At 48.0% G+C, this 20,646-nt stretch overlaps 1 protein-coding gene across 4 annotated transcripts; it reads left to right on the forward strand.

The window, feature by feature from the left end:
* The first annotated feature begins 575 nt into the window (after positions 1–575).
* S100A5 (S100 calcium binding protein A5) lies at positions 576–13,168 on the forward strand. 4 transcript variants are annotated; one of them, XM_081892083.1, is made up of 3 exons: positions 576–785; positions 11,386–11,543; positions 12,927–13,168. In XM_081892083.1, exons 2-3 carry the CDS (start codon positions 11,400–11,402, stop codon positions 13,068–13,070), a joined length of 288 nt encoding a protein of 95 aa, XP_081748209.1. In that variant the 5' UTR covers positions 576–785; positions 11,386–11,399; the 3' UTR covers positions 13,071–13,168. The 4 variants fall into 4 exon arrangements, with proteins under 4 accessions (XP_081748209.1, XP_081748208.1, XP_081748207.1 ...); XM_081892082.1 differs by lacking the exon at positions 576–785 and adding an exon at positions 5,784–5,908; XM_081892081.1 differs by lacking the exon at positions 576–785 and adding an exon at positions 5,973–6,067.
* Positions 13,169–20,646: the final 7,478 nt, after the last annotated feature.

The raw sequence follows: 20,646 nt of genomic DNA on the forward strand, positions 1-20,646 counted from the left end.
GCAGGTGGTGCTGTGGGTTAAACCACAGAGCCTAGGACTTGCCGATCCGAAGGTCGGCGGTTCGAATCCCTGCAACGGGGTGAGCTCCCGTTGCTCGGTCCCTGCTCCTGCCAACCTAGCAGTATGAAATCACGTCAAAGTGCAAATAGATAAATAGGTACCGCTCTGGCGGGAAGGTAAACGGCGTTTCCGTGTGCTGCTCTGGTTCGCCAGAAGCGGCTTAGTCATGCTGGCCACATGACCCGGAAGCTGTACGCTGGCTCCCTCGGCCAATAAAGCGAGATGAGCACTGCAACCCCAGAATCATCCACGACTGGACCTAACAGTCAGGGGTCCCTTTACCTTTACCTATCTTTCCATAGTTATTTCTTTCTTTCCCCTTTTCTCTCCCTTTCTCTTTTTTCCTGGTCTCTCCATTTCTTGTCTTGTCTTTTTTCTGAATTTCTTCTTTTTTTAGACCAAGTAGCTGTCTTACTATATTGTAAAAAATATGCTTTCTGATGGGTATGTATTTTTGAAGATCTATGAATAAGCCCTAGTAAATAAAGTTAATTTAAAAGCGGGAAAAGGGGAAAATGAAAAGAAAAAGAGTTGTTCACAACCTGAGGAGAAGATGGCTGGATGCCAGCAGTCCCTCAGGACAGATCCTGGCAACGAGATCAAGTTCCTGCTTCTACCAGCCTCAATCTCTGGAGACCCCCCATGAAACTGCATAAGAGGGAGATGATATACCACACCCAATTCCCTGCTTCACCACTCAAGCTTGCTATACACATTCTCATCCGGTGAGTTGCTTTTAGCTCCTTTTAAACGGCTATGCATCCTCAATTTCACATCCATCTGTACTTCTCAACTGGCTTGCTTTTTTTCTCTGTGATGCTTTCTTGATTGTTTCCACCTCAGCCTTCCCCAAACTCCTTCCCCCAGTGGCTCTTTTAGTTATTCTAGCTCAAACGGAGCCTCCTTGTGCAAGGGCAGTCTACCACAGAATGCCTGTTTCTGGGGGATGAACAGCAGGGAAGAAGGGCTGCTGCCTTCAGGCCTCGCTTTAGGGGCTTCCGGGATGCCCTCTGTTGGAAACAGGATGCTGGGCAAATCCTTGGTTTGATCCAGAAAGGCAATATGGCAGTAACTCGCAACCAAGACTTGATTGGAGCCAGGCACTATACCAGCCAGGCAGTAGGCAAATTTAGGGGATCACGGTCGGTTCGGTTGTGCTGGCTGCAGCACGGTTTTCTCAAAAACAAGTCATGCCAGCTGGATCTCATTTTTGATAGAGTTACAAGCTTGGTGGATAAGGGGAATGCTGTGGACATTATCGTATCTTGATTTCAGTAAGGCTTTTGACAAAGCCCCTCGTGATATTTTTGTGGAGAAGCTGGTTAAATGTGGGCTGGACAAGGTAACTGTTAGGTGAATTTGCAGCTGGTTGGCTGAGCAAACCCAAAGAGGGCTCACTAATGGTCTCCCATCACCCTGGGAAATTTAGGTTTGATGAGGCCCTAAGCTACTGAAGGTAATGGGGCCCTTTATATGTCCAGCTGTCCTTTGTCAACAACAAATTGCCGCTGTTTTTTGTGCTGAATATATGCTATACGGTAATTTATGAACCTAATAGGTATCTAAAGCCATTTGCACATAACAAAATATGTATTTTATCAAAGTAATTGATACAGAAATGAGCAAACTAGTGATATTTTAGGGAGCAGGCTAGCAGGCGGCACCCATTACTTACATCATAGGAGCCTACACAACACAAAACACTGTATTTAGGTTTTATTTTACAGTGGTACCTCGGGTTAAGTACTTGATTCGTTCCGGAGGTCCGTTCTTAACCTGAAAGTGTTCTTAACCTGAAGCACTACTTTAGCTAATGGGGCCTCCTGCTGCCGCCGTACCGCCAGAACACAATTTCTGTTCTCATCCTGAAGCAAAGTTCTTAACCTGAAGCACTATTTCTGGGTTAGCAGAGTTTGTAACCTGAAGCATATGTAACCTGAAGCGTATGTAACCCAAGGTACTACTGTATTTGTTTTTTTATCTTATATTTTTGAAATGTACATCCAGGTCTTTTTTTCCCTTTAATTTTTTTTTGGGGGGGCCAAGAGAGTGGGGCCCTAAGATATAGCTTGTTTAGCTTATACGTAAATCCGGAACTGCCCCCAGCCAACCAGCCCTCTTTTCCCAGCCCTAACTGGAGATGGCAGGGATCAAACTGGGAGCCTTCTGAACTCAAAGCAGGTGATCTGCGAGGGAGTCTCAGCCTTCTCCCCTTATTTCTGGCTGGGAGCAAGCCCTTCCTGGAAGAAGAGGATGCTTTTTCTCTCCAGATGTCCACGCAGATTCCAGATGTGCAAGTCACACGAGCTGCTCAGAGGTCTCACACCCACACAACCCTGCATGTTAAAATGCCGAGCTCTGGATTTTGCCCGTGGCTATCAGAAGCTGGCAAATCCCCAGCCTGCAATCGCTAAGCCAGCCAACGCCTTTTCCACATTACAACATCTCTTTGTGAGTCAGAGTCCAGCTAAATCAATCCAGATCCTTCATTCGTATTCGGGTTTTGGGAGAGACGATCGAGAAGGAAACTGGGCTCCTGTTTCTTGACCTTTCGGAAACAGCTCACTAACTCGTCTGGGGCTGTTTGGCGTAAGGGTCCTAGATTCCAGAGGCCGTTGTTGCCAACTTTTCTTTCTGCCTCCTGTGCCTCTGAAGAGCAGAATGAACATGTGAACAGGAAAAGCTTTTGCCTGACACAGAAATTATTATTATTATTATTATTATTATTATTATTATTATTATTATTAATACCCTGCCCATCTGGCTGAGTTTCCCCAGCCACTCTGGGCGGCTCCCAATCAAGTGTTAAAAACAATACAGCATTAAATATTAAAAACTTCCCTGAACTGGGCTGCCTTCAGATGTCTTTTAAAGATAGGATAGCTGCTTATTTCCTTCACATCTGAAGGGAGGGTGTTCCACAGGGTGGGCACCACTACCGAGAAGGCCCTCTGCCTGGTTCCCTGTTACTTGGCTTCTTGCAGGGAGGGAACCGCCAGAAGGCCCTCGGCGCTGGACCTCAGTGTCCGGGCTGAACGATGGGGGTGGAGACGCTCCTTCAGGTATACTGGGCCGAGGCTGCTTAGGGCTTTAAAAGCAGCAACACTTTGAATTGTGCTCGGAAACGCACTGGGAGCCAATGCAGATCTCTCAGAACCGGTGTTATATGGTCCTGCTGGCCACTCCCAGTTACCATTCTAGCTGCCGCATTTTGGATTAATTGCAGTTTTCGGGTCACCTTCAAAGGTAGCCCCACGTAGAGCGCATTGCAGTAGTCCAAGCGGGAGATAACCAGAGCATGCAGCACTCTGGCAAGACAGTCCGCAGGCAGATAAAGTAATGGGGGGTGAGAAGTGTCAGTAGGTGACATTTCTGGACTGTTGCTAAAAGGCACAGTCAGGGGAGGAGTGGGCAGCGATCCTTGCAATCTGGGGATGTACAGTAACTCTGTCCATGCTCCGGTGCACTGTTCTCCTGCATCGTTTATTAATTGATATTTTATTGAAACATAAATTCAGATATAAAGCAGTAAAGTGATACAAAAAGAAGAAGAAGAAATCAAAACATAGAACTGTGGAAAGCGGAGGGGAAGCGTTATATGAATATAGACAAAAATTTGAGATTATTATCCCAATACTAATACAGTGGTACCTCGGGTTAAGTACTTAATTCGTTCCAGAGGTCCTTACTTAACCTGAAACTGTTCTTAACCTGAAGCACCACTTTAGCTAATGGGGCCTCCTGCTGCCGCCACACCGCCGGAGCCCAATTTCTGTTCTTATCCTAAAGCAAAGATCTTAACCTGAGGTACTATTTCTGGGTTAGTGGAGTCAGTAACCTGAAGCGTATGTAACCTGAAGCGTATGTAACCCGAGGTACCACTGCAGAAATATTAACAGCCTACTGCATTTTCTATACATTCGTTCCAGATATTGCTGTGTTTATCCAAGCAGTCTATGTCTGTAAGCAGTCTGTTCATAGGTTGCAAGTGTTTAAATATGATCGATCCACTGATTAAAGGATATATTGTCTTTACTCTTTTAGTTCATCAATATCAGCCTCTTGGCTACCATGAGAGCGCGTAAAATCCATTTTTGTTGTCCAGTTAACTTCCATACAGTAGGCATATACCTTCTCCGGCATGTTTTTAAGCTTCAAATACAGCTGTATCACCCACAGGCCTGTCAGCTTGGAGATGAGAGATGCCGTACGGGGTGAAAATCCCAGTAACTCTTAAAACAAGGGTCTCCAAAATACCTTTCAGCCCCTCCCTTGGTCATGAGGCAGCGAGGGAAGTTCCCATTCTTTTCTTCCCTCAGAAAGTCACTAGAAATCTAAAGGAGGAAGTTTCCTCTTTCACTTCCACTTCCTCTTTCAGATCTTCAGGCTTCTTAGAGAACTCAAGATTAATTCAGCTGAGTCCTACTTTTGGGAACTGTGAAGGGTGCATTTTGTGGGCACTTTCTCTCTTCCTGACTCACGGTATGCTAGACCCTCCAAGTGTCCCTATTTCCCAGGGTCCACAGTCCCGAAATTACAGAAGCCGCCCCGGTTTCTGATCCGATCCCAGAATGTCCCACTTTTCCTTAGGATGTCCCTATTTTCATCGGAGAAATGTAGGAGGGTATGGAGTTATGCGAGCCAAGGAGATAAGTAGCTATACAACCTTTAGAAGACATCTGAAGGCAGGGAAGTGTTTTTTGTTTTTTTTAAGTTTGATGTTTTATTATGTTTTTATATATGTTGGAAGCTGCCCACAGTGGTTGGCGCAACCCAGAGAGATAGGCAGGGTTTAAACAGCAGCAGCAGCAGCAGCAGCAGCAGCAGCAGCAATGGAATAGGACATCCTATTTTCATCGGAGGGGGAAGTAGTGAAAAGAATTGGTGACACTCACATCACTCTTTCCAGAATCCAAATGTGCACCGTCACTAGATAGATGATAGATAGATAGATAGATAGATAGATAGATAGATAGATAGATAGATAGATATAGATTTTTGTTGTTGTTGTTTAGTCGTTTAGTCGTGTCCGACTCTTCGTGACCCCATGGACCAGAGCACGCCAGGCACTCCTGTCTTCCACTGCCTCCCGCAGTTTGGTCAAACTCATGCTGGTAGCTTCGAGAACACTATCCAACCATCTTGTCCTCTGTCGTCCCCTTCTCCTTGTGCCCTCCATCTTTCCCAACATCAGGGTCTTTTCCAGGGAGTCTTCTCTTCTCATGAGGTGGCCAAAGTATTGGAGCCTCAGCTTCAGGATCTGTCCTTCCAGTGAGCACTCAGGGCTGATTTCCTTCAGAATGGAGAGGTTTGATCTTCTTGCAGTCCATGGGACTCTCAAGAGTCTCCTCCAGCACCAGAATTCAAAAGCATCAATTCTTTGGCGACCAGCCTTCTTTATGGTCCAGATAGATAGATAGATAGATAGATAGATAGATAGATAGATAGATAATTTATTATGGTCGGAGACCAGCTTATAAAACACACTTGGGGGTACAGTCACAGAAGGAAAACACTGTCACTAATCAAAATATCTACATGGACTCCAGCTTACTTTCCAAGTTTGTGGGAGGTAATGGATATTTCTATTTGTTATTCCTTGAATAAAGTAATAATTTAAAATTAAAATAGGCCCCGAAAGGTTGGCAGCCCCTGCCTTAAAAGGCACAGGAGCACCGCGAACACCCACCCGGAGTCTGGATGCTGGCAACCTTAATCTTTAACACACCATTCTCGGATCTATTTGCTAGCATGAGCTCATGCGGACGGTTGCATCACCTTGAGCAGGATCCCAGCCCCACCTTGGTCACAGCTAACTGGATTTGAATTCAAGCTGCCTGATTCACAGGTGGGTTCGGCCCTCTGGTGGCCTTAATGCCTGGTTAACCACAAAGCAGCCGTTTCAACACTGTGTTTGTTTTAGAGTTTATGCGATTCGTTGTTCCTCTTGGCTGATGAAGCGAAGCCTTGGCAGCGGAGATCGATGCCAGGGAGGCCATGGGAACAGGTGGGAAACTTTGCCAGCTGTTGCGCCGAGCATCATGTGCCGATGCTTAGAGCTGTAGAATCTGTGGCCCACCAAACTGGCAGGTGGGGTGTAGTTTAGGGACAAAGCACCCCAGCAAATATATTTCACAAGGATCTGCTTATGAACAACATACTGGCCTCGGTCCAGTGTACCTGAAGGAGCGTCTCCACCCCCATTGTTCTACCTGGGCACTGAGGTTCAGCGCCAAGGGCCTTCTGGTGGTTCCCTCGCTGTGAGAAGCCAAGTTACAGGGAATCAGGCAGAGGGCCTTCTGGGTGGTGGCACCCGCCCTGTGGAACGCCCTCCCACCAGATGTCAAAGAGAAAAACAACTACCAGACTTTTAGAAGGCATCTGAAGGCAGCCCTGTTTAGGGAAGCTTTTAATGTTTAATAGGTTATTGTATTTTAATATTGTGTGGGAAGCCGCCCAGAGTGGCTGGGGAAATCCAGCCAAATGGGCGGGGTATAAATAATAAATTATTATTATTATTATTACAGGATTATCTCGGGTTAAGTTGATTATGATCAGCACTCACTAAGATGTTTCAGCATCCCTTCCCCATCGGTTTTATTTCCCCAAAACATGTTCATTCATTTATTTGTAATTTCCGTAAACATTGGGGTTCCCTCAGGGTCCGCTGCTCTCTCCCTCATGCATGTGGGTGTCTCCCAAAAGCGGCACCGTCCACAGATTTGAGGTGATTAGCGAAGGAAACGCTCTGCCCTTTGGATCCACCGAGAGTTCCAGAAGCTATTAGTTAATTTGTTGTAAAGGTTAATGAATGGAGGAAACTGCCGTAGAGGGGAGAGGCTAATCCATAGAGGGAGAGGTGAATGCATATATATATATATCCACTACAATAAATGCTTCAGGGGAAAGTGCTTGTGTTCAGGCTGCCAGCCAGGCCAGCCACACCCTTTCCAAACAACTCCATTCCGCTACAGCCGGCACCAACATTCAGCAGCCATTGAGCATGTTGTTGTTTAGTCGTTTAGTCGTGTCCGACTCTTTGTGACCCCCTGGACCAGAGCACGCCAGGCACTCCTGTCTTCCACTGCCTCCCGAAATTTGGTCAAACTCATGCTGGTGGCTTCGAGAACACTGTCCAACCATCTCGTCCTCTGTCGTCCCCTTCTCCTTGTGCCCTCCATCTTTCCCAACATCAGAGTCTTTTCCAGGGAGTCTTCTCTTCTCATGAGGTGGCCAAAAGTCTTGGAGCCTCAGCTTCACGACCTGTCCTTCCAGTGAGCACTCAGGGCTGATTTCCTTCAGAATGGAGAGGTTTGATCTTCTTGCAGTCCATGGGACTCTCAAGAATCTCCTCCAGCACCAGAATTCAAAAGCATCAATTCTTCAGTGATCATCCTTCTTTATGGTCCAGCTCTCACTTCCATACATCACTACTGGGAAAAGCATAGCTTTAACTATACGGACTTTTGTTGGCAAGGTGATGTCTCTGCTTTTAAAGATGCTGTCTAGGTTTGTCATTGCTTTTCTCCCAAGAAGCAGGCATCTTTTAATTTTGTGGCTGCTGTCACCATCTGCAGTGATCATGGAGCCCAAGAAAGTAAAATCTCTCACTGCCTCCATTTCTTCCCCTTCTATTTGCCAGGAGGTGATGGGACCAGGGCCATGATCTTCGATGTTTTAATGTTGAGCTTCAGACCATATTTTGCGCTCTCCTCTTTGGGGCCACTGAGCATGCTCAGCCCTTATTTGGCACTGCTCAGTTCCTTTCTCTCTCCCTCCAAGCTTGCTGATATATCCGCCTCATTACTGAGGGATGCCATTCTGGCTGCGTAAGGATCCGGGTTCAGAGAGCAAGTTCACTATTCACTTAAAAGGGCTGGGGATCCTATTTCAGCCTAAGGGCCACCTTCCCCTTTGAGAAACCTCCCAGGGGCCACATGCCAGTGGTGGGTGGGTGTCAAAAGTGGGCGGAGTGATGGGTGTAAATTTTCACTTTGGGCAGTAAACTAGTTTCTACTCTCATTCACAAATCCCTCTCCCTATTCTCCATCCAGGGAAACCAGTGGTGGTATCAGAGTTCAAGGATATGGCCCAAGAGCCACATTCCCTTCTGGGAAACATTCTGGGGGCCACGGGCCGGGGTGGGCGGGGCAACAAATGTGATAAGGGCGAGCTAGCAATAAATCACAGAGAGTAAGTGAAGGTAACTATTTGAGGAAACCGGATCTGCTAAAGAGTGCCAGGCCTAGTAAGCACAGCAATTCTTCTTCGGTGGGTCTTGCCCCTATAAGGCAGTTGCCCTAAACCTCCTCCTTTCTCCAGTTTCCCCCAAGCAATCTGAGACTGTGCCTGCACAAAGCTAACTTCTTCTCCACACTTTTCATGCCTCTTCTGGTTCTGGGAGACCAGAGAAGAGGAGAGTTTGTTGCAGCAGGAGACGGAGGCCAGCCTGACTTCACCAGCCTGACTCATTTCTGCCTCTTGGCCGTCCTACTCTCCAGTGTCACGGTCTGGTTTACGGGCGGTCAAAGTCCTGGTGGAGGATGTCGGGACTGGGGACAAGACGGTGGCGTGGGAGCAGGAAGGAGAGTCAGGGAGCCAGGAGTCAGGAAGCCAAGGGTCAGAGACCCAGGAGTCAAGAAGCCATGGGTCGGAGGGTCATGAGTCAAGGAGCCAAACGCAGCAAGGCAGGGAGCGTGCTGCTGTGGCAAAGAGCCAAAGGGAGATGCTGACCTTATATCCCTCCCCGGCTCTTGCCGCCTGGTGCTGTGAGTTACCAATCGGCCTCACCTGTGTGGCTGTGCTTTGCCTCTTCAGAACAAACTAAGGAAAGCCCCAGTCCTGTGAAGCCCTACCGGTCACAGGGCCTGGCTCTTGCACACACTCCTGACATCCAGTTTCTGCTTCTGCCTCTGCTTCTGGACTCCTCTCTGACACAGATTCTCCCCGCTCACTAAACCCTGTCACCTCTTCAGCTTCCAACACCTCCTCCTCCCAGTCTTCACCCTCTTCTCCCTCTGACCACTTGCACTGTCATCCCACTACCCATCTCCAGGCTCTGAACCTCCTTCCCTTGGGGGTCCTCCAGTCGATGCCTCCCACCATTCCTCTGCGTCCAACAAAATGTAAAAAATTGTCACTGTACAGTCGTCTAGCTTCCACACACACACAAACTCTCACACACCCCTCTCTGTTCTCCATCCAGACAAGGAAAAGGCATGGGCAGAGTTTGAGGGCACATTCTAAGTGGGCAAAAGTACTCAAGGTGCAAAACATAAGGGCCCAATGAGGGGCATGGTCTTGGGAGAGTCTTGTGGGCCAGATAGAGAGGCCTGGTGGGTCACATGTGACCCGCAGTCCGCAGGTTCCCCACCCCTGGCATATACAACGGAGTACATCATATGATTGGAAGATGGCGCTGTGGGTTAAGCCACAGAGCCTAGGACTTGCTGATCAGTAGGTCGGCGGTTCAAATCCCTGCGACGAGGTGAGATCCCGTTGCTCAGTCCCAGCTCCTGCCCACCTAGCAGTTTGACCTGTTAAAATATTTATTGAAGTTTCAACAATTATATAAAAGAAAAACAATGATACAAACAAGACACAAACAAAAACAAGTATAATTTCAATCCCTTATTTTCTTATACTTACTTCCCCGACCTCCTCATACCTCCCCTTTCTGTATTCCAATTTCTAATTATTAATTCAGCAAATCCTCTCCCTTAATTTTCATTTAATTTTTAACCTTTCTTTTCTTTTTACTTAATCATTACAGCTGAAAACCACTTAATTTCTGGTTTCTCTTCAGATCGTATAAATCTTTCACCTTTTTCCTAGCTGTTTGAAAGCACGTCAAAGTTGCAAGTACAGTGGTACCTCGGGTTAAGAACTTAATTCGTTCCGGAGGTCCGTTCTTAACCTGAAGCTGTTCTTAACCTGAAGCACCACTTTAGCTAATGGGGCCTCCTGCTGCTGTTGCGCCGCTGGAGCACGATTTCTGTTCTCATCCTGAAGCAAAGTTCTTAACCTGAAGCACTATTTCTGGGTTAGCAGAGTCTGTAACCTGAAGCATATGTAACCTGAAGCGTATGTAACCTGAGGTACCACTGTAGATAAATAGGTACCGCTCTGGCGGGAAGGTAAACGGTGTTTCCGTGCGCTGCTCTGGTTCGCCAGAAGCGGCTTAGTCCTGCTGGCCACATGACCCGGAAGCTGTACGCCGGCTCCCTTGGCCAATAAAGCGAGATGAGCGCCGCAACCCCAGAGTCGGTCACGACTGGACCTAATGGTCAAGGGTCCCTTTACCTTTACCTTTACATCATATGATTAGGGCTGCCTCACCTGCCAACTCGAATGCTACAAACTGCAAATCTAAAGTGCTGGGAGTGGGGAGCGTCGAGAACACGCTGGTGCCGGGTGTGTTCGCCCAGGGCTGGCCAGCCGTTCCCAGGGAAATCCCTACCTGTGCTAATAGAGCCCTTATCAACTTGTTTCCACCCTCCTTAATTGCAGAGTTGTTTGCTGCTGCTTCTGATGTGCGCTTGCCTGCAAGATCTCTTTTTATGTATATGCACCCAGGATGAGCTTCCCAAGCTCGCACCCAGGGCGAATGCTGTATAATCAAAGGCTTTATGGCCTGAGCTGTCCCTCAGGTTGAAATAAAGAAAAACATGGGCCCTTCTCCCCTTCCTAGGTTGGCCTCCAACATTTCTCTGGTAAAAATAGGGGTGTCCTAAGGAAAAGCAGGGATGCGGATGGTGCTGTGGGTTAAACCACAGAGCCTAGGTCTTGCCGATCAGAAGGTTGGCGGTTTGAATCCCCGCAACGGGGTGAGCTCCTGTTCCTCGGTCCCTGCTCCTGCCAACCTAGCAGTTTGAAAGCATACCAGTGCAAGTAGATAAATAGGTACTGCTCCGGTGGGAAGGTAAACGGCGTTTCTGTGCGCTGCTGTGGTACGCCAGAAGTGGCTTAGTCCTGCTGGCCTCATGACCCGGAAGCTGTACGCCGGCTCCCTCGGCCAATAAAGCGAGATGAGCGCCACAACCCCTGAGTCGCCCGTGACTGGACCTAATGGTCAGGGGTCCCTTTACCTTTTAAGGAAAAGTGGGACATTGGGGGATCAAATCAGAAACAGGGACAGCTTCTGTAAATCCATGACTGTCCCTAGAAAATAGGGACACTTGGAGGGTCTGGTCTTTGGCCTGATCCAACAGGCTCTTCGTATGTTCTTAACTGTGTGCTCCTTCAGGAGGAAGGGCAGGATATCAATTTAATGAAGAAATGAACAAATCCCGCCATACAGTTCACTTTCTGCTTTCTCCTTTTCAGATCCTGCCTGGCCGATGGACATGGAGACGCCTCTGGAGAAAGCCCTGGCGACGCTTGTGTACACCTTCCACAAATACTCAGGGAAAGAAGGGGATAAGTTTACTCTGAGCAAGGGGGAGCTGAAGGAGCTGGTGAAGAAGGAGTTGGCACTTGGAGAGGTCGGTGCCCCAGGGGATCGGGGGAATGGTGGCCCCAAAACACAACGTGAGGTTGGGGAAACCAGCGTTCCACCTTCAAGACGTGCATCTTCCATCAGGACCCCACAGCTGAGTGGCAGAGCATCTGCCTTGCATGCAGAAGGTCCCAGGTTCAAGTCCTGACATCTCCTGGTAGAACTGGGGAAGACTCCCAGTCTGAAACCCTAGAGAGCCACGGACAGTCAGTGGCGAGGGGGCTGATCCTAATACACAACCTTGGAGGGGACAGGGAGGTGCAGCAAGTCAAAATGTGGGGCTTGCGCATGGGATAAACAGTGGGGAGTTTGGATAAGTCTTTCCTTCCTTTCCCCATCTTTCCCTTATTCACTTTATGTTTCCTTCCAGGTGACTGACTTTCCTTTTGCTGCCTCCTTCCTTCCTTCCTTCCTTCCTTCCTTCCTTCCTTCCTTCCTTCCTTCCTTCCTTCTTTCAGGGCAATATCCCATCTCAGTCTTAAAGTAAACCCATTAAAATGAATGAGCATCATGTAATATATTTCAGTGAATGGCAATGGATCTGAATACAGCTTAGGCCCTATTCACACCATATATTTAAAGCACTATGATACCTCTTTAAACAGTCATGGCTTCCCCCAAATAATTCTGGGAGCTGCGGTTTGTTAAAGGCGCCAAGAGTTGTTAGGAAGTCCCAATTCCACACAACTTCCAGAGTGGTTTAACAACCAGTCCTGCTTCCCAGGAACTCTGGGAACTGTAGCTCTGTAGCGGGAAATAGCCGACGTCTCATAACAACTCTCAGCACCCTTAACAAATGACAGCTCCCATAATTCTTTGGGGGAAGTCATGACTATTTAAAGTATTAAAGGTAAAGGGACCCCTGACCATTAGGTCCAGTCGTGGATGACTCTGGGGTTGCGGCGCTCATCTCGCTTTATTGGCCAAGGGAGCTGGCGTACAGCTTCTGGGTCATGTGGCCAGCATGACTAAGCCGCTTCTGGCGAACCAGAGCAGCGCACGGAAACACCGTTTACCTTCCCGCTGGAGTGGTACCTGTTTATCTACTTGCACTTTGAGGTGCTTTTGAACTGCTAGGTTGACAGGAGCAGGGACCGAGCAACGGGAGCTCACCCCTCACGGGGATTCGAACCGCCGACCTTCTGATTGGCAAGTCCTAGGCTCTGTGGTTTAACCCACAGCGCCACCCGCGTCCCATTTAAAGTATTGGAGAGCTTTAAATGTATCGCGTGAATACGGCCTCGGTTGGATGCAACCCTTAAGTTTTGAAAGAGAGTTAAATTTGTGAGGGGGGTTCAGTGCCCCCCATAATCAGACGTGTACCCCAATCTCTCCCCCTCTCTTTCCTTTGCCCCCTTTCCCCTTGCAGAAGATGAAGGCAGGCGGAATTGACAAGCTGATGGGGACCCTGGACAAGAACAAGGATGATGAGATTGACTTCAAGGAGTACACGGGCTTCCTGACGGCCCTCTGCATGACCTACAACGATTTCTTCCAGCAGGATTCAAAATAAGGGAGAGGGTGGAGTAAATCTCCAGCAGTTGGTGCCCTGCATCACCCAGAGCCCATGTGGCAACTTTAAATAAAGGTCTCGACCTCCAGAAACTGGTTTGTTAAGTTGTGGGTGAACATATAAAACGACACAGCGATTCTTCAAACAGCTCTTGTTTATTCAGAGGCCAGAACAGAATGAACTGAAGGGCTCAGTCAGCCTGCTTATATAGAGCTCCAGTACAACGTAACTGTAACAACTTTCTAAAACTATCCAATCACTGAACGTCACTTTCGATCCTTCATTTGCATAACTATCTACAGTATTCCCCCTGCTGGCCCAGGGTGAGAACTTCAGTACATAACATGGTTCAACCATTTAGTCCCGAGGGTTGATTGTTTGTAGCCACATGAAACATGGATCCTTTGGAGAAGGCAGACAGGATCAGTCCAGAGGCTACAACTTGTGGCCCTCCAGATGTAGTTGGACTCCAACTCCCATCACCCCTGTCCATTGATGATGCCGGCTTTACACCTCTGTAAGTGGCATTTAGGGACGCAGGTGGCGCTGTGGGTTAAACCACAGAGCCTAGGACTTGCCAATCAGAAGGTCAGCAGTTCGAATCCCCTCGACAGGGTGAGCTCCCATTGCTCAGTCCCTGCTCCTGCCAACCTAGCAGCTCGAAAGCACCTCAAAGTGCAAGTAGATAAATAGGTACCGCTCCAGCGGGAAGGTAAACAGCGTTTCTGTGCGCTGCTCTGGTTCTCCAGAAGCGGCTTAGTCATGCTGGCCATATGACCCGGAAGCTGTACACCAGCTCCCTGGGCCAATAAAGTGAGATGAGCGCCGCAACCCCAGAGTCGGCCACGACTGGACCTAATGGTCAGGGGTCCCTTTACCTTTAAGTGGCATTTAATATGTGGTCCCTGGTTGGTTGGGATTGGTGTTTTCACCAGAGATGGAGGAAGCTGGCACCCTCCAGATGTTGCTGAACTACAACTCCCATCATCCTTGACCATTGGCCATGCTAGCAGGGACTGGTGGGAGATGGGATCCAGCAACACCCGGAGGGCCACAGATTCCCCACCCAAGTTTTAGATGCAGAAGGTTCCCCCGGGATCTCCAGGTAAGGAGAGACTCCTGTTTAAAGCCCTTGAAAGCCACTGCTGAGCTGTGTTGTCAATGGGCCAACACTCAGATTTGATATTAGCAAGCACACCTACAAGTTGCCAACTTTAAAATGAAAGAGTTGACAGGGAGCCCCGCAAGATGCTTCAAAGTCTTTTCTAGATCAGAAGACCTGTCTCTGTAGATGAGGCAGGCAGGAAGTTCCGCGGAGGCACACAGGAAGTGCAATGCTTCCTTCTGCCACTAGGTGGCAATGCCCAATGAAAACCCAGCTGAGCTACAATCTCAGTGCCCTTTCCTTAGAGACAAAACTCAGATCTTTGTTTAAGACGGCGGTAAGTCCCAGTGGGTTCCACAGGGCTACTCCAAAGTAAGTGAACCTAGGGTTTTCTGAGAGGGGCCAAGCTACAAATAATAATGTTTATTTATTTATCCTGCAAAGGCCAAAATAGGCTTCTAAGCAGTACAAAAGCCAATTTATTTATTTTTACATTTATATTCCACCTTACCTCCGAGATGATCAAGGTGGCATACACCCCCCTTTGAAGGCAGAACCACGAGCCGGTGTTGTTAAGTTGTGGGTGAACATATCAGACGACACAGCAATTCTTCAAACAGCTCTTGTTTATTCACAGGCCAGAACAGAACAGAACTGAAGGGCTCTGTCAGCCTGCTTATATAGAGTTCCAGTACAACGTTACTGTAGCAACTTTCTAAAACTATCCAATCACTGAACGTCACTTTCGATCCTTCATTTGCATAACTATCTACAATATCCCCCTGCTGGCCGAGGGTGAGAACTTCAGTACATAACAGGTCTGGTAATGTGGAGAACAGAAGATAACCCTGGGGAGTTGAGAAACTGATATGGGCAACATTCGCCCATCCTTAGCTAGGACTGGAGCAGAGTCAGGTTCCCACAGTGCCTGGAGGAACTCAGGCTCTCTCCAATCCTTGCTAGAGAACACTTCCTTTTGTAACCAAAGCTTTCCTGGTGCACCTGGAGCAAACAGAGAACAGAGAAGCCCTCAGAGACATGATCTCATTCATGCATGCTCAGGTTTCCTATTCATATTGCCATAGCAGGTTGATGTGGACTCAAGGCTGGTGTTTGTTCAGCCGAGGAGCTGGGCTCTGTTCCAGGTGAAAGGAAGGAGACCCAGCAAAAGGATGGGGCGAATTCACTGACGAATATGCAAATGGCTGGTTGATTTAAACTGTAATAAACAAAAAACTGCCCTTATTCCCTTGTGGGGGACACAAGAGCCCTGATAGAGTCCTTTGTAGGTTCTCCATCGGTCGGGGAAAATAACAGAGGCCAACCAGAGAATATTGAGAAGCAAAGCAGCTAGTAAGCCTGATCTTTATTGATCTGTTGCAACAGGGTGCTCCCCCCACACGCAGGAAAGGAGGAGGACCCCAAACAAAGGTGTGCCCGCCCTTATATAGACATTTTTAATTGGTGGAGTCCAAGACCACCCCCAGAAACATCATACGTACATCACAGAAGGGGTGTAACTCAAGACCACCCCGTAGGTACATCATACCTACATCACAGAAAGGGCGGTCTACAACAGAAATCTGAGTGCGTTGTTTATCTCCTGTCGGGCAGACCTGTTAATGGTCAATTGGTTGGATACCCTGGGGAGCCTGGCCAGTCTTTTGTAATGAGAAATGGTTAGTTCCTGAGCCAGGTCCCAGGCTCACCCGATTCATACACAGACATACCCTTAAGACAGGGTTTGTGAAGGAGGAGACAGTGGGGAGGTTTTTCCATTTTCCTTCGACCTTGCAGAGAAATGTTTGAGGTCAATTTGGGAGGGACAAAATGGTTTCAGGACTTTCTGTGGGGTTTCAGACATGTGGTTTATATATCGATGTACAAGCTTGGTTTGTATATATATAAGACCTAAAGAAAATTATTTCAGAACATATATATATATATATATATATATATATATATATATATATATATATATATATATATATATATATGCTTTCGTAGATTTTCACGGGTACAGGAATGCAGGTTTTGGTGTCCTCGGGTGTCTTCCCGTGTAAAAGTTGGGGTGTCTAGGCGACGTTTCGACGAGGTCTCACTCGTCATCTTCAGGCTGGTGCTTTCGGCTTCTTGTTACTGGAACAGAGCAGGATCTCAGTGTTTGAGTTCCTATAAATACTGTTGAGGGGGTGTGGTGTATAGCCTCCAATGTTCTGGGCAGAGAGGAAGTTCCCAGGCTAGTGTGCCTTTTCTTCTTTTGTTCCTTAATTACTTGAGGGATATCCTGAGTGATTTCTTGAGTGATATCCTGAGTACCACTTAGGTGGGTCATTAGGTGTGGATTAGTTGCTAAAGTCTTTGTGTCTTGACCTCTTGAACTTTGTGAAGAGTTTTTCTGAGAAGATGGCTGTACTGCACTTAGTTGTGCTCTGGCTTGGCTTCGTGTATAGGGGCGAGCTGTGGTTTTGTGGCTTGTGTCAGCCAGATCTGTGTAGGGATTGCAGGGGGGTGCAGCATCCGGAGGTGCCACCATGGTTTGGCTACTGGATGGTGTCTGTAATTTATCTGTGGAGAGGGTCTGGGTTTGGGTCTGGTGTGGTTGATTGGTGATGGCGTTCTGTGTGCCTCTGGATCTGGTGTCAGTTTTTGTGGGGAGGGCTAATCCACACCTAATGACCCACCTAAGTGGTACTCAGGATATCACTCAAGAAATCACTCAGGATATCCCTCAAGTAATTAAGGAACAAAAGAAGAAAAGGCACACTAGCCTGGGAACTTCCTCTCTGCCCAGAACATTGGAGGCTATACACCACACCCCCTCAACAGTATTTATAGGAACTCAAACACTGAGATCCTGCTCTGTTCCAGTAACAAGAAGCCGAAAGCACCAGCCTGAAGATGACGAGTGAGACCTCGTCGAAACGTCGCCTAGACACCCCAACTTTTACACGGGAAGACACCCGAGGACACCAAAACCTGCATATATATATATATACACACACACACACAAACCAATGGACTGCAGAAGGCAGCAACCAGCAGCTTCCAGCCTGCAGAACTACCCACCCACCCCTCTGCCTGAAGCAGACCCTTGCACTACCTAATATTAGGGCCGGCCATATCAAAGTTTGCAGAAGTACCCAAAAACACATATTTAGGGTGGAAAAAGAAAACCTTACATGGAAGGGAACCATGTCCAACGAGGGCAGAACGTGCTCCGTGGCTGCAAGATGTAATAATAATAATAATAATAATAATAATAATTTATTTTTTGTACCCTGCCCATGTGGCTGGGTTTTCCCAGCTACTCTGGGCAGCTTCCAAGAAGGATTAAAAATACATCAAAATGTTATGGGGAAGGGGCGTGGCCCAGTGCAAGAGCAGCTGCTTGGCATGTAGAAGGTCGCAGGATCGATCCCCAGTGCCATCTCCCGCAAGGGTTGGGAGAGACTCCGTGCCTGGAGAAAGCACTGTCTGTGTGCAGGTGTAGCAATGATCTGACTTGGTGTCAGGGAAATTCCTATGTTGGCTCACCTGGGATGGAAGAGAACAGAAAAACCAGGGCAGCAAGGAGGGAGAACGGAATGGAGTTTCCTGGAAGAGGGTGCGGCTTGTTAGCTACAACCCTCAGCGGGAACACACGGCAACCTTTCCTTGCGGGTCGCATCTGTTTCGGATGCATTCAAATGTGCTCACAATTCTCTGGGCGGTTTTGGGAGGAAGCGAATGCTGTTCTGTGTCGTTCCGAGCCAATTTTGCAGGGTTGCCCTAGTCATGGTGTGTGGTCCTTGCCTGGGCTGCAATGCATGCATTTTACAGGAGGTAATTACGTTTGATCTAATGTGTTTTTCCCCAGAGAAAAAAGGGGGGGGGAGAAATACCATCCATTACTTTTTAATTGGCAATGCGGGGTGAGGCAGGAGGCTGTTGCAGAGAAAATGAAAACTGGAACACAGAGGGCCAAAATAAACAAAGCAGCAGCAATTTTGCAGGGCAGAATTTAGCCAGCGCCCCTTGCTCTGATAATGAAGGCATTGCACAATTTGCAGTGAGGGGGCTGGCCCATTAGGGGGAAAGGGGGAACTTGCCCCATCACCCTTGACCCGCCCCAAGTCTGCAGCTGCCTTCCTTCCTTCTTACAACTGCTTCCTCCTCCTTCGTCTCAGGGTTCCTCCTCAGCAGGGAGGAGGAGGATGGGGACAAAAGTAGGATTCGTGGGCTCTGCCTGTCATCGACTCTGGCGCCACCTACTGTCAGGCTCCCTGCCTTCTGCCCTACCAGTCAATCCCCACTACCACTGTGCACAAGAGCATCTCAATTTTGATTGGTGGATAGGCTGGTCACGTGCCCTGTCCTGTATTGCAAGGAGGGGGGAACTTTATCAGATTGCGGGCCGCCTTCCCTTCTTGGTAATGCTTTAGGGGCCACACACCAGTGCGGAGCAACAAGTGTCAACTTTTTTTAAAAAAAACAGAAAACCATTTTATTACTTTTTTACAAATTTCACATAAAATCCCAATAGATAATATTTTTTTTCTTTTGTTTTATCGACTTCCTATCCCATTTTCCGTGGTTTTTTAAATTCTACCCCTTTGTGGCACCCTATCTTCCCTTTTTTATATCATAACCATAATTCTTTCTGTTGCTCATAGTTCGAATCCTGATTGCAAATTCATCATATTACAATATTAATTTAAATAGTCCGAAAATAGTCAACTTTATCTTTGTACCGTAAACTAGCTTACACACACACACACACACACACACACACACAAACAAACTTATCCCTCCGATCGGGGAAGTATTGAGACATTACCAGAGGGCGTGGCCTGGAGGAAGTGGGTGTGGCTGGGGAGAATTCTGAGGGCCAGGAAGAGAAGCTGGAGGGCCGCTTTGGTCCACTCCAGCTCTATTTGAATGGCCATATCTGATCTGGCTTAAGGATAGTAAAGGTAAAGGGACCCCTGACCATTGGGTCCAGTCGTGACCGACTCTGGGGTTGCGGCGCTCATCTCACTTAGTGGCTGAGGGAGCCGGCGTACAGCTTCCAGGTCATGTGGCCAGCATGACTAAGCCTCTTCTGGCGAACCAGAGCAATGCACGGAAACGCTGTTTACCTTCCCGCTGGAGCGGTACCTGTTTATCTACTTGCACTTTGAGGTGCTTTTGAACTGCTAGGTTGACAGGAGCAGGGACAGAGCAACAGGAGCTCACACCGTCATGGGGATTCGAACCACCGACCTTCTGATCGGCAAGTCCTAGGCTCTGTGGTTTAACCCACAGCGCCACCCGCGTCCAAGCTTAAGGATAAGGAACTCCAAAAGGGAGAAGTGATGAAATTGCCCGTCTGCAGGTAACCGAACACCCGTGCAGCAGACTGAACAGGCACCCACATCACCCAGTCACCATCTTCTCCATGAGGCTGACACCTCCCGGATTCCTGTTTAAATTACAGTAATCATTTTAAGATTGGCACCAGTATGTAGATGTTAGCAAATCGACTCGCATGCAAACCGGTCTCTTTTCATTCCACACACACCCTGTCCTATATGTGAAAGCCCAGAGAGAAAGTATTGGAGAATCTGAGGAACGTTGCTAGCTAGGGAGAGTGAGAGGTCTGTGTGTCAACAAGGGTGGGGAACAGGGACTAGGTAACAGGGTAGCACTGTAGTTTGTTCAGGGTGCTGAGAGCTGTTTGAAGACCCTCTGGCAAACTACAGTTCCCAATAACAGAAAAGTTGCACGCATATATTTGTTAGTTCTGCTTCCAGCCCCGCCAACCACTGGCAGGTCACTCAGAAGGGAAGGTGGCCCCTTGTGTGAAAATGAGACGTCCAAACAGATCTCCTTGGCAAGGCCAAACACTCATTTATCGCTCTTAAAGGAACTGGTACAGCTGGTTTTGTAGGAAGCAGGCAGAGGGTATTCTGAAAATATGAGGATGGGGGTGACCGGGTAGTGAGTCTTACTATAAGCCTTTGCCTGTTGCCATGCTTTGAAAAGGTACAGTGGTACCTCTGGTTAAGAACTTAATTCGTTCCGGAGGTCCGTTCTTAACCTGAAACTGTTCTTAACCTGAAGCACCACTTTAGCTAATGGGGCCTCCCGCTGCTGCTGTACCACCAGAGCACAATTTCTGTTCTCATCCTGAAGCTAAGTTCTTAACGCGAGGTACTATTTCTGGGTTAGCGGAGTCTGTAACCTGAAGTGTCTGTAACCTGAAGCGTCTGTAACCCAAGGTGCCACTGTAATTTCCATGCAGCAAGTTAGAAAATAAACAGGCACATATATATATGCATAAAGATGTAAGGTGTCACCATGCTCAGTTATTTGCATGGCTGCCAATAGAGGGGGGGGGATAGGCGAGGGGGTGAGTTAGATATCAAGGGAGGGGGGTTCATCAGGGATGGGGACAGAGGAAAGGGGTAGGCTGGGCACAGACAGCAGCCCCTAATATATATATCATAT

Source organism: Podarcis melisellensis, assembly GCF_964234715.1.
Source record: "Podarcis melisellensis genome assembly, chromosome: 16".
NCBI classification, from domain to species: Eukaryota; Metazoa; Chordata; class Lepidosauria; order Squamata; family Lacertidae; genus Podarcis; species Podarcis melisellensis.

Bases quoted from the DNA above. Each gene is read 5' to 3' on its own strand.
- S100A5 (XM_081892081.1), top strand. The intron at 11,544-12,926 runs GTCGGTGCCCCA...TTCCCCTTGCAG, and splicing joins AGGAGTTGGCACTTGGAGAG to AAGATGAAGGCAGGCGGAAT.